The sequence below is a fragment of the Dipodomys spectabilis genome, unplaced genomic scaffold (genome assembly GCF_019054845.1).
Source record: "Dipodomys spectabilis isolate Male_0828 unplaced genomic scaffold, ASM1905484v1 ptg000034l, whole genome shotgun sequence".
NCBI classification, from domain to species: domain Eukaryota; kingdom Metazoa; phylum Chordata; class Mammalia; order Rodentia; family Heteromyidae; genus Dipodomys; species Dipodomys spectabilis.
In genome coordinates, this window is record NW_024870711.1 from 1,908,948 (window position 1) to 1,921,423 (window position 12,476).

At 50.8% G+C, this 12,476-nt stretch overlaps 1 protein-coding gene across 1 annotated transcript; it reads left to right on the forward strand.

Annotated features, from left to right (window-relative positions):
* The first annotated feature begins 8,167 nt into the window (after window positions 1-8,167).
* On the forward strand, window positions 8,168-8,645 carry LOC122105894 (60S ribosomal protein L30). Its single transcript, XM_042677167.1, has one exon. The coding sequence runs from the start codon at window positions 8,255-8,257 to the stop codon at window positions 8,600-8,602; it is 348 nt and encodes a 115-aa protein (XP_042533101.1). The 5' UTR covers window positions 8,168-8,254; the 3' UTR covers window positions 8,603-8,645.
* The last annotated feature ends 3,831 nt before the right edge of the window (window positions 8,646-12,476 follow it).

Consider the following 12,476-nt stretch of genomic DNA (forward strand, 5'->3'; position numbering starts at 1 on the left):
TCCCAAATCCCCTACGAGAAGCTGGGATCCATGACTCTTATTCATGGCTTATGTTACACCTGTGGCCTCCTACGCCCTTCCAGGGCCCCTGGGCACAGGGTAGAAGTCATCTGTAGTTAGCTCCAGGCTGAGGCCCCCCTTCAGTCACATTCCATCTGCTTAAATTAGATGACACTCCCATCCCCCACTCCTGCCCCAGGGGCCTCAGTTGCATCTTCAGAGCGCTGAGAACCACGTGGTCCACAGCTTCATGTTTGTTTGATCAGTTAATATTAGAAATCCTTACTGTGTCCCAGATCAGCGTCTGGTATGGATGTCCCTGGTTCTGAGATGTTGTGACCTCTAGTGTCTTCGTGAATGCTTAAATCAGTAATTCTGATGAGGACAAATGAGGCTCAACATTCTGAGACTCTTTTATTCTTTTTCTTCTCAAGATTTTAGTTGTCAATTTGTTTTTATAGGTCCTGGGGCTTGAACTCAGGGCCTGGGAGCCATCCCTGAGCAATTCTGCTCAAGGCTAGAATACTACCATTTGAGCTACAGCTTCATTTCAGCTTTCTAGTAGTTACTGGGAGATAAGAGTCTCATGGACTTTCCTGCCCAGGCTGGCTTTGAATATGGTTCAAAGATCCTCAAATCTCAGGCTCCTGAGTTGCTAGGATTATAGGAGTGAGGCACCAGCACCTGACCTTAATTTTGTGTATGTGTGTATGTGCCAGTCCTAGGAGTTGAACTCAGGGCCAGTGTGTCATCTGTGAGCTTTTGTGCCCATGGCTAACATTCTACCACTTGAGCCACAGCTCCACTTCCTGCTGTTCAGTGGTTACTTGGAGGTCAGTGTCTAATAACTTTCCTGCCTGGGCTGGCTTTGAACTGCCATCCATAGATCTCAGACTCCTGAGTAGCTAGGATTACTGGTGTGAGCCACTGGCACCTGGATTTTAGTTGTCAATTTTTAAACATTAACAAAAACACAAAGCAGCCACTGGTGCCAGCCTTTAGTTGCCAAATTTTGAACATTAAGAAAGACACAAAGCATAAACAACGAGCATATGGACAGCCTCTGCTGTGATCCAGCAGGCAGCATTTTGCCATATTTGTTTGTTCCTTCTTGCGATCTCCAGGCATGGGAACATACTGTTGTTATTGGATGCCATTCCTCCCCTTTTTTTCGGTGGTGATACTGGGGTTTTGACTCAGGGTCTTGTCCTTGCTAGACAGGTGCTCTACTGCTTGAGACACCATCTGCCTTATTTTGCTTTTGTTATTTTTCAGATAGGATCTCAAATTTTTACCTGAGTCAAGCCTCAGTCTTCTATCCTCCAGGCCCTAGCCTCCTACAAAGCTGGCATCACAAGTACACGGTGCTACTTCTGCCTTATTGTTGAGACTGAGGTTGAAGCTCAAGGCCAGCCCCTCAACTCCTTTTTACTTTAGTTATTTTTCAGGTAGGGTCTCACATTTTTTGCGCAGGACTAGTCTCACACTGAGATCCTCTTACCTATGCCACCCATTATTTGTTGCAATTAATTCCCACTAACTCTCCTTTCCTTCCTTCGCACTGAACTTCAACCTGATCTCTACCTTCTAAGTACCTGGGATTACAGGGATGAGTCCCTGAGCCCACCATGATCATGAAATTGGAGCTCATGAAACATTTCACCTTCAATACTTCTTCAGCACACATCTCCTAATAGTATACACATTTTCCTCTGTAAGCTCAAAAAAGCAAGCAGGCTAGCACAGTAGCATTATAATATCTCTGGGGAGGAAAGTCCTTACTATGATTTGAATGTGTCCCTTAAATCTGTGTGCAGGCTCTGGTAGCTCAGGCCTGTAATCCTAGCTACTCAGGAGGCTGAGCTCTGAGGATCATGGCTCAAAGCCAGCCCAGAAAAGAAAACTCATGACACTCTTACCTCCAGTGAACCACTACTGAAAGCCAGCAGTGCAGTGTGGCTCAATTGGTAGAGCACCAGTCTTGAGCATGAAAACTCAGGGAGAGTACCCAGGATGTGGGTTCAAGCTGTAGGACTAACACCACACACACACAAAACATTCATGTGTTAGAAACATAATCCTCAGATCTCCATTATTATGGTATTTGGATATTTAGAGGCGGGACCTATGGGAGGTGATTTGATCTGGAGAGCTCTACTCTTATGAATGGAGGAATCCATTCGTGGATTTGTGATTCACACAAAGTGGCTTTCTTATACAAGGAAGCCATTTGCTCTGTCTGACCATGTTACAATGCAACATGATGCCTCACCTCTGTCAAACACAGGCCAACGCTATGCCCATGGACGTCCCAAACTCCACAACCCTGTGCCAAATAAACTTTATAAATGACCAGTCTCCGGCTTTTTGGTGAGCAACAGAAAACAGATGAGGAAAGCCCTAAGAATCTCTTCTGTGTACAGGGGAAGACACAGACTCAGGCTAAGAAACTTGCCAAAGATTCCACCAGTCCTGCAAGAGAAAGTTGGCATGTCCTCCAACATCGCTGGCTGCCAAACATGGTCTTTTCCTCTCTTGGCTGCTAGTCCTCTTGGCTCCCTGGCCTTCTGGGTTACAAGGGGAGGGGAATGGCATGATCCAATCACTGCGGTCTCATGTTCAAGGTCCGGTGCGCGCACGCGCGCGCACACACACACACACACACACACACACACACACACACACACACACACACACACACACACACACACACACACACACACACACACACACACACACACACACACACACACACACACACACACCCTTAACTCCTTGTGCAACCCTCTTAGCATTCTTTCTCAACTGGGAGCCACGAGTCTGCTCTCATTTAGTAGAAGATCTATGTGTGGCTTGTAGGCTGGGCCAAGGAGAGACAAATGTAGTCTTGGAGGGAGGAACAAAAAGTGCCTTTCTGTCCAATGGGAAGGCCACGCAGCAGTGAGATGGAGAAAATATTCCAGCAGGATGGATGCACAGCGCTCACTGCAAGAGACTTGGAGAGGAGCCACACACCACAGGAAAAACATCTCTGAGTCATCTGCATGTTGGAACAAAGATCTTCCCTTGCTAGGAGCTCCACCCTGGTTATGGTTTGGATAGAAAGCCTCCCCGCCAAAGGCTCATTGCTAGTGCTGAGAAGTGATTGAGTTGTAAGGTTGTTAATTGGATCAATGGGTTACTCTGTTAATGAGTTCCAAGTGGAATGGACTGTTAGAAGAGGTCGTGGGGCACACGGGACAGGGGAAGCAGCTGCCTTCTGGCATCATACCTTGTCAGAAACTTTCCCCAACAGCTGGCAGAGTGCCCCGTGCCAGAGTCAGGTTAACCAAGGAGGTAGCAGAGTCTGAAGGAGAAGGCACAAGTCCCAGAAGCACCTTGGCAAGGAAGCCCCAAATCAGGGAATCCTGTTATCTCTCCGCTTTCCCTGGGATGGCAGAGCATTGCAGGTGAGACTTGCTAGCTCGGGGGCTCTAGGCAGAATAGCTTGAGGGTCCCGCTGGCATAGGCAGGAAGTTGGCTTTCCTGCCAACCCCGGCACGGGGCTTTTGGCTTCTGGTGGCTTCTGCCTTGGCCCTCAGCTCCAACTCTGCCGCAGGTCCTTCTGAGGTCCGCAGCTTGGTCCAGGCACTGTCCCTGAGTTCCTAGCCATCTGCTCTTTCCTCCTCAACTCTCTTGCCTCTCTCATGGGCTTCAACAGCACAATGATTCCATCTGTGGAGAAAACATGCCATTGAAAACCATCCAGTTGTGGCTGGGAAGGTGGCTCAGTGGTAGAGCGCTTGCCTTGCATGCATGAGGCCCTGGGTTTGATTCCTCAGCACCACATAAGCAGAAAAGGCCAGAAGTGGCACTGAGCTCAAGCGGTAGAGTGCTAGCCTTGAGCTGAAGAGCTGAGGGACAGCACCCAGGCCCAGAGTTCAAGCCCATGAACGACAAAAAACAAAGAAAAAAGAAAAAGAAAGAAAATCATCCATTCCACTTCGGCTCTTTAAATTCAATTCTGCCTGATACATCGAAGACTTTCTCTCCCCTGTGATCTCAGTGACTCATTCTCTCATCTGCCTCCTCCTCCTCCTCTCCCTCCTCCTCCTCCTCCTCCTCTCCCCCCTCCTTCTCCTCCTCCTCCTTTTTAAATTGAGACCGGAGCTCATTGAATAGACCACACTGGTGTAGAACTCATTGTTTTCTGCTCTCAGCCTCTGCAATGCTGGAATTCCAGCAATGGCTGGAATCTGCCACACCCGGCTCCCTCATCAGTCTTGATTCCTGGTCCTACTATTTGATCTTGGCTTCTCCTTTCCTTCTGGAAGCTTCCTTGCACAGAGGGGAAAGGGCCGAGGTACTGTGTGCTTGCATGAGTATGACCTTCCTCTTTTGGTTTTAAGCGAGAACTGAGAGATCTCTGGGTTCAAACACTGAGCCTGGGGGACACCATCACGCCGCCATTTCAGAATGCAATGTCTCCTGAAGGAAGAGCAGAGAGTGCCCACGCTGATGTCCGTGTCATTCATCTAGAATGACATCCCTTGAACTGGGCTTCAGGGAAGGTGTACTCATGGCACGCATGTGGCCCTGCACCCAGCACCACAAAAAAGGAGAAAAGTCAAACAGTTCACCTTATGGCATAACTTTGGAGATTAGTTCTGGTAGACAAATCCCTTCTTCCTTATTTCTACATGACCATTGTCTCTTAGATGGACCAGTTTTCTGAGCGTCAGCAGCCATATTCTTCTGGACATTCACACAGTAATTGTAACCTTTAAGTTCCTAAGTCATGGCCATCCAATTGTGTGTGTGTGTGTGTGTGTGTGTGTGTGTGTGTGTGTGAAGTCATCCATTTTTTTCTTTTTTATTGTTATAATAAAGGTAGTATACAGAAGGGTTACAGTTGAAGTCATCTAATTCTTATGAAAATGTACAAGTACTTCCTGGTGTGTCTGTGTCCAGAGCCCACTCCATTCTAGAAACTAAACAAATCCTAAAAGGGTCCTCTCTGCTGGGCACCGGTGGCTCACGCCTGTAATCATAGCTACTTAAGAGGCTGAGATTTGAGGATCAAAGTTCAAAGCCAGTTTGAGCAAGGAATTTTTTAAGACTTCTATCTCCAATTAACCAGAAAAAAAAAAAATCCCAAATTGGAGCTGTGGCTCCAGTGGTCGATTGCTGTCCTTCAGCACAAAACCTCAGAGACAGCACCTAGAATCTGAGTTCAAGCCCAGGACTGGCGTGCTAACACACACACATGCAGAGGTCATTCATTCTTGGGTCATGAGTTCTATTTTGCTGCTTGTGGTAGACAGAGCTGTAAGTGCAGCTGTTGGCTTTTAACTCTTTAGGGCTCAGACGTCCTTCCCTTCCCTGCTGCTATCTACCCTCTCGAAGCCTGGTCAGAGGCCTAGGAATCCACTCATGTCCTCACTCAGTTCTCAGCCTCCTGAGTGGGTAGCATTACAGTGTGTGCCACCTCAGATGGCTGTCAGCTTCAGGAGTCACAGATGGGAGGCCCCTCCTAAACAGCACTATAAGGCCCCCTGGTTGGCAGGCAGGAGCTCTATCTAACCAGCTGGCTAATTGATTTCATGGGAGCCCCAAATAGATGTGGATGACATCTAAGAAAGGAAGCAGGTCAGAGGCAGCAAGAAGGTGGCAAACACATTTTCTTCTGGGAAAAAAACCCTTTCAAATCAGTACCAGGCTTCTGCGAGGTGTGGCCATGGCTTTCCAGCAGTGCCCCCTGGTGGAGAGCACGGGCCATGGCCCAGGTTTGCCACTGGAGCTGCTGCCCTCCTCATCTGAGAGCAATTGCTACACCCAGGACCTCAAGTAGGCCACGAAGTCTCAGGTTAAAGCCTGCGGGGAACTTTGCTCCAAGGAGCATGCAGTAAATCCTTAGGGGCTGCAGATGGCAGTAGAGAGGTCTACTGCCTTTGTGACATCTAGAAAAGGAAGACCCTGTGGGCATGCACAGCCCGCAGGGCTCCAGGCCTGGCTCCAGACCTCGTGCCTTAGGAAAAAAACGTGCACCTCTTCTTCCCTGCAGACACAGCTCCTTGGCCAGAGTCTCGGCTCTGTGGCCAGGTAAGGTCTGGATTCTAGATCCCAGTGGCCTCCAGGCCAGGTACCTGGTGCAGTGAGCGACTCGCACCGACGTGCATGGCCGTTCCAGTTGCTCCTGTCCTCAGCTTGTATCGGCCTGCCTCTGTTGATGCGCTTGCCCCATGAGCCACAGAATGGCAGCGAAGGCCCAAAGCCAGGCAGAAGAGGTGCTCAGGACGCTCTTTCTATGTTATTTTAAAAAGTTTTATGTTGTGCTGGTCCCGGGGCTTGAGCTCAGTTCTGTCCCTGAGCAGTCATCACGACAGACCCGCTCAGCAGCGCAGGACCACCCACTGTGCTGCCTGCGGGGACCTGGTATCAGGTTGCGCCCCGGCCCCCCCCACCCCCCAGCTGCGGTGTTGCAGAAGCGGCAGAACGCAGTCGTGCGCCCTTGGCGCCACTAGAGGGCGACCGTGCGCGCGGGGAAGCCGGGTGCCGCTCCAGCGCCCCGCGGCGCAGCCAGCGCGACCCCGACCCGGCCTTCCGGGGGTGGGGGCCACCCAGCGCTGTCGCCGGTGTGCCCGCCGCGGGTGTGGGGGAACAATGCCCCCTGATCCTCAGGGCTCTTCCCTAGCACTGGGGGAGCCCCTGCCAGCCCCCACCTCACCCTGGGGGAGCTGGGGGGCGCTCAAGATGATTTACTGTAGATGCAGGCAAGGATGTGAGGCCTAGGGAGGGGGCGCACCTGGCCTAGCGGGGACCCCCGGAGCACAGATGCAGAGCTCAAGGTTGCAGTCAAGGTCAAGGGGCCACAGATGCCAGGACCACAATCCTGACTGCAGAAGAGTTTCGGCAGCTTGCACGATTAGGGATTAAAACTATAAGAATAAGAGCCTCTGCTTATGCCGGGTGCAGGCTCCTTAGTGTTTCACAGACTGAGGCTTCCTGGGCCGTGGGTGTCATGTATGAGTTCATAAATTGGCAAAGAGCTGGGCGCTGGTGGCGCAGCCTGTAATCCTAGCTACTCAGGAGGCTGAGATCTGAGGCTCACGGTTCAAAGCTATCCTGGGTGGGTAGGAAAATCTGTGAGACTCTTATCTCCAAGTAACCACCTCAAACCCTGCAAGTGGAACTGTGGCTCAAGTGGGAGCGCCTTGAGCACCAAAGCTCAAGGACAGGGTCCAGGCCCTGAGTTCAAGCCCAGGACTGGCACAAAAAGAAGAAAAGAAAGAACGGAAGATGGGGAAGGCTAGCCGTGTTTTATTTCTTACATCATGCCCATTTTTCAAACAATTGTGCAAGTTCTTGGTCACTTCAAGCACATTTCTGAGCGATCAGTAACATGGTGATGACAAACTGCGGTGAGAAGCAGCTTTGCCGTCGTACCGTGTCATCCTGGGGCAAATTTATTTATTCCTTATTTAGTTGGTCATGGGCCTTGAACTCAGGGCCTGGGTACTATCCTTGAGCTTTTTCACTCAAGGCTAGCTCTCTACCACTTTGAACCACAGCACCCCTTGCAATTTTCTGGTGGTTAATTGGAGATAAGAATCTCATGGGGGCTGGGAAGGTGGCTCAGTGGTAGAGTGCTTGCCTTGCATGCATGAGGCCCTGGGTTTGATTCCTCAGCACCACATATGCAGAAAAGGCTGGAAGTGGCACTGTGGCTCAAGTGGTAGAGCACTAGCCTTGAGCTGAAGAGCTGAGGAACAGCGCCCAGGCCCAGAGTTCAAGCCCCACACTGGAAAAAGAAAAAAAAAAAAAAAGAATCTCACAGACTTTGCTGCACAGGCTGGCTTCGAACTGTCAGCTTCAGATTTTAGCCTCCTGAGCAAGCAGGTAGGATTACAGCCACCAATGCTGGCTAAAATTATTTAAGAAGAGGTAAGGACAGCAAATATCTAGGAATAAGTAAGGAATTGGTCACTAGTGTCTAAACAGGCAAAAGCTCCACTTGCTCATGGTCAGATGTAGCTGTCCAAACATCCATGGGGGGCGCTGTTTTCACACGAGATCAGCACCTGCTGAGGTGCAAACGGTGCTGAGTGCTTCCCTCTGCTCCTGTGCTATCAACTGGTGAGTTCCATGCACGACTCATCCTAACCCTGGCATGAAAGACCTGCAGGAGCATTGTGGGAAATCCTTCCTTTCTCTCCACCCGGCCATCTTGTCTGCTGCTTTCGGTTGGGAGCCCTCCCGCACCTAAGGCAGGAAGATGGTGGCCGCCAAGAAGACGAAAAAGTCCCTGGAGTCGATCAACTCCAGACTTCAACTTGTGATGAAAAGTGGAAAGTACGTGCTGGGGTACAAGCAGACGCTGAAGATGATCAGACAGGGCAAAGGGAAATTGGTCATCCTCGCCAACAACTGCCCAGCCTTGAGGAAATCTGAAATAGAATACTATGCCATGTTGGCAAAAACTGGTGTCCATCACTACAGTGGCAATAATATTGAACTGGGTACAGCATGTGGAAAATACTACAGAGTATGCACACTGGCTATCATTGATCCAGGTGATTCTGATATCATTAGAAGCATGCCAGAACAAACTGGAGAAAAGTAAAGAGTGCACAATTTTTCTTTAATAAAACTTTCCAGAGCTGTTTTAAAAAAAAAAAGAAAGAAAGAAAGCCAGGCGCTGGTGGCTCAGCCTGTAATCCCAGCTACTCAGGAGTGAAGATTTGAGGATCACAGCTTGAACAGCCCAGGAAGAAAAGTGTCCATGAGACTCTTATTTCCAATGAGCCACAAAAAGCCAGAAGTGGAGGTGTGGCTGAAGTGGTAGCGTACCAGCCTTGGGTGAAAAATCTAGGCAGGAATTCAAGGCTCTTGACTTCAAGCCCCAGTACTAAATTCTAAAGAGAAGATTTTAAAAATGCATCTATTGTTTACCTGAAAACTGCCTCTGTGTGGGTTTCATAACAAGGCAATTGAGGTTAAAGTTCTGTTGTTTAAAGTACCTATCTTGCCGGGTGCCACTGGCTCACACCTGTAATCCTAGCTACTCAGGAGGGCTGAGATCTGAGGATCTCAGTTCAAAGCCAGCCTGGGCAGGAACGGCTGCGAGACTCTTCAATAACACACCAGAAAACCAGAAGTGGCACTGTGGTTTAAGTGGTAAAGCACTCGCCTTGAGCTGAAGAGCTGAGGAATTACCCAGGCCCAGAGTTCAAGCCCTACGACCAACAAATACATACCTCGTGAGATTTGGGTTTTTCCTCAATTGGTACAAATATTGTCACTGGCAGGTTCCTGTTTGTTAGCTAAATAGCTTAGTCCACTCCTTCCCTTCTCCACAGCTTAGCATGCCCCCTTCCTACGCAACACCAGGCCCATGTAATAAAGGCAGTAAACAACCAACTTCCATTCCCCTTTACCTTGGGATGGCACTTCTCTGGGGCAGCTACGCCATAGAAGGCAACAAGAGCCCCTTAGAGTGACCTTCAGGTCTGGGCAGCCGCAGGGCCCCGTATCTACTGTTTGGACGGCAGCCATAAATCCTAGTCTGCCATGATGAAGCCCCTGGCCCACATGTCCACACCCTGGTCTCTGCCTCCTAGCCCTGCTAGCCCCTCCTAAGCCTCCTAGGTTACACAGGTCGCCTCAGACAATAGCCGGCGCTTCCGCTCACTTCTCCCTTGTGAGAAGGGGTCTTGTGGGCCCTTTCCCAGCAATACACCTTTCTTTGTTCTCTGTACCTGGATGTCTGCGTGGTTCTCTGGCAAAGTCTAATAACCTTTCATTTGATCTTTCACTGTTGCTGTCTGGGAGAGGCCGAATGCACGTTGCCATATTTCTCCACAGAATTATTACCCAGGGCTTGGGTTTCATCACAAAAGCCAATCTTTTGACCAGACAGCTTTACTTGACTCGATTTAGCTCTGTGAGGAACTGCTTAGTCCCTGTCTCCTTGGCAGAGGGCCCCCAGGCCACCCCCTTGTGCTTGCTGAAGGAGGCTTGGAGGTCTGTCAGTCAAGGCCCTCAAAGAGGAGGAAGTCAGCAGGCAGCCCTGCCAGCTCAGCAAGGTGCGGATTCACCCGCTGATGTGGAAGGAAGACAGGATCTTTGAGCCCTGCCAGCTTCCATTTTCCTGAATCTTGGGGACATGAGGAAATGAAGCTAGAAGTTAGAACTTAGGGAGAAAGGCAATAAAATCAACTGTGGCGAGTCTTGCGTTTTGTGTGTGTAAATTCACATACTCTTTAGAACACCTCGTGGAGAAAGGGCGTTCAGCCATTGCACAAGCTCAAAAGATAAAATCTGAGCAGCAGGTGACTGGGCCAGTGCTGTGGCCTGGGAAGGCTGAGTCAGACCTGAGCTTCAAACTGCTGTACCAGACAGGTCTTCCTGTTTCTCTAAGCACCTCCTCTCCAGAGCCTTCTTACTCCTGGGCCCAGACCCCCTGCTGGAGTTGACCGGGGTGCTGACACCTCTTCCAAAGGATGACAATTTCCAAGACCCATCCTAGGGCCAAAGACTGCCCCTTGCCCAAATCTCTGGCCTTGGGATCACCCCTCAGCATGGACGCAGCCTGGGAGCTCCTGAAATCCTGCAGGAATTGGGCTATCAGAGCAAAGGGGCTGAAGCAGGTGCCAGAGGCTCACGCCTGTAATCCCAGCTGCTCAGGAAGCTGAGCTCTCTCCGAGGCTAGCCAAGGCAGGAAAGTCCACCACTTCTTATCTGATCAGCAAAAAGCCAGAAATAGAGAGGTGCCTCAAGGGGTAGAGCATCATTGAATGAAAAGGCTGGGGACAGGGCTCAGGCCCTAAGTTCAAGGTTCACACGTGTGTATGCACAGGTACACACACGCGCACAGGCGCACACACACACACACACACACACGCACACGCACAATCACGTGATCCTCGAGTCCCAGCTTATTGGACAGATGGGAAGTGCTGGCACTAGGTGCAGTGTCCCCACGCAGCAAGGACCCCTGACCTGAGTCGAGCTGACCCACGGTTCCGGCTGACTCCTTCCTGTGACCCATCTGCTCACAGCGGTGGATTTTGCAGATCTGTGTCCCATCCTCCATGGTCTGGTGAACTCAAGTGCTCTAGAATTGCTCTCAGCCCCCTGGGAGAAGACCCAGATCTTGCCACCAAATCAAATATACATTAGCTTCTCACCATGTTTCCCAGGCACTGTGAGTCAGCTGGCTATGCACCCTTCTGGGAAGGATTGGAGGGGACAGGAATGGAGGGGGGTCAGAGGGTGCTGGAGAGAGGGGAGAAGGGATGGTAAGGTGAGAAGGGTACATTCCTACCTGGGAAGGGCGGAGGTGTGGCGCCTCCTTGGAGTGGCAGGGCCTACCCACCATTCAAAGACAGAATCCTGGAGGACCCCTGGGTGGAGGGGGGGTGGGGAGGAGAGGAAGGGAGCCAGCCCCGATGCCCTGCCCTAGAAAAGAGCCTAACAGGAAAGCTAGGACACAGGCCCAGCCAGGCTTCAAGGCACAAGCCGACCAAACGACACAGGTGAGCTATGACCTTGTGGTTGACCTTCCCAGTAAGCCTGGGGGATTTCATACTTGGAAGGGCGAGGAGCCCTGGAAATGGGTGGAGGAAAAAAAGATAGAAGTGAAGACCAGTGAGGACAGATAACCCTTGTGGTGTCCTATGAATCAGAAGCCAGTCACAAGAAAGGTTCCATTCAAGGAAGAGTCCCACTGATGTGAAATGACCAGAAAAGGCAAATCCATGGAGATAGAAAGTAGATGAGCCGTTTCCAGGGGTAGAGAAAGGGGATGGAAGGGATGGCTGAAATGATAGCACTGATTTTGTGGCCGTGAGGAAATACTGACTATGCGTACTTCGTAAGTTGGCTAGTAGGTAGATAGGAGACAAAGGTAGGTAGATGACCTCTGGAGCTCTCTGTCTAGCCTAGGCTGACCACCACGCTTCTTTCCTGCCTGATGCAGTTCACATCTTTCCAGTTTAAGCTATTGTTGTTGGAGTGAGGAGGTTGAATTTCACCTGAATGGGTGCAGCAGCTAGAGCAGGTGCAGAATGAAGCGCATGCAGGAATCAGGTAAGGCAAACTGGGGGGGCCAGGGGGCCCCAGGCAGGGGGCGGCGTGGGAGCATTCTAGGCAGCAGGAGAGAATGTCTAAGGCCCCGAGGAAAGAGGAGACAGACTTGGGCTGTCCAGCCAGCAGGCAAGGGTGGGAAGAGAAACGAAGTTGGAGATAGGATTGGGCCGGGAGGATCTCACAGTCGTGTAAAAGGTGTGGGTGTGACCCCGGGGGGGGGGGGGGGGGGGGGGCAAAGCCCAGTGGAGTTGGGAGAGAGGCCTGGGTCAGGCAGGAGGCTGCCACACAAGCTGCCCCGACTTCAGCCAGCAGCTCTTTGCTTCTGTGTCAGTACTGGGGCTTGAACTCAGGGCCTTGGGTACTCTTCAGCATTTTTTTTTTTTTTTTTGCTCAAGGCTGATGCCCTA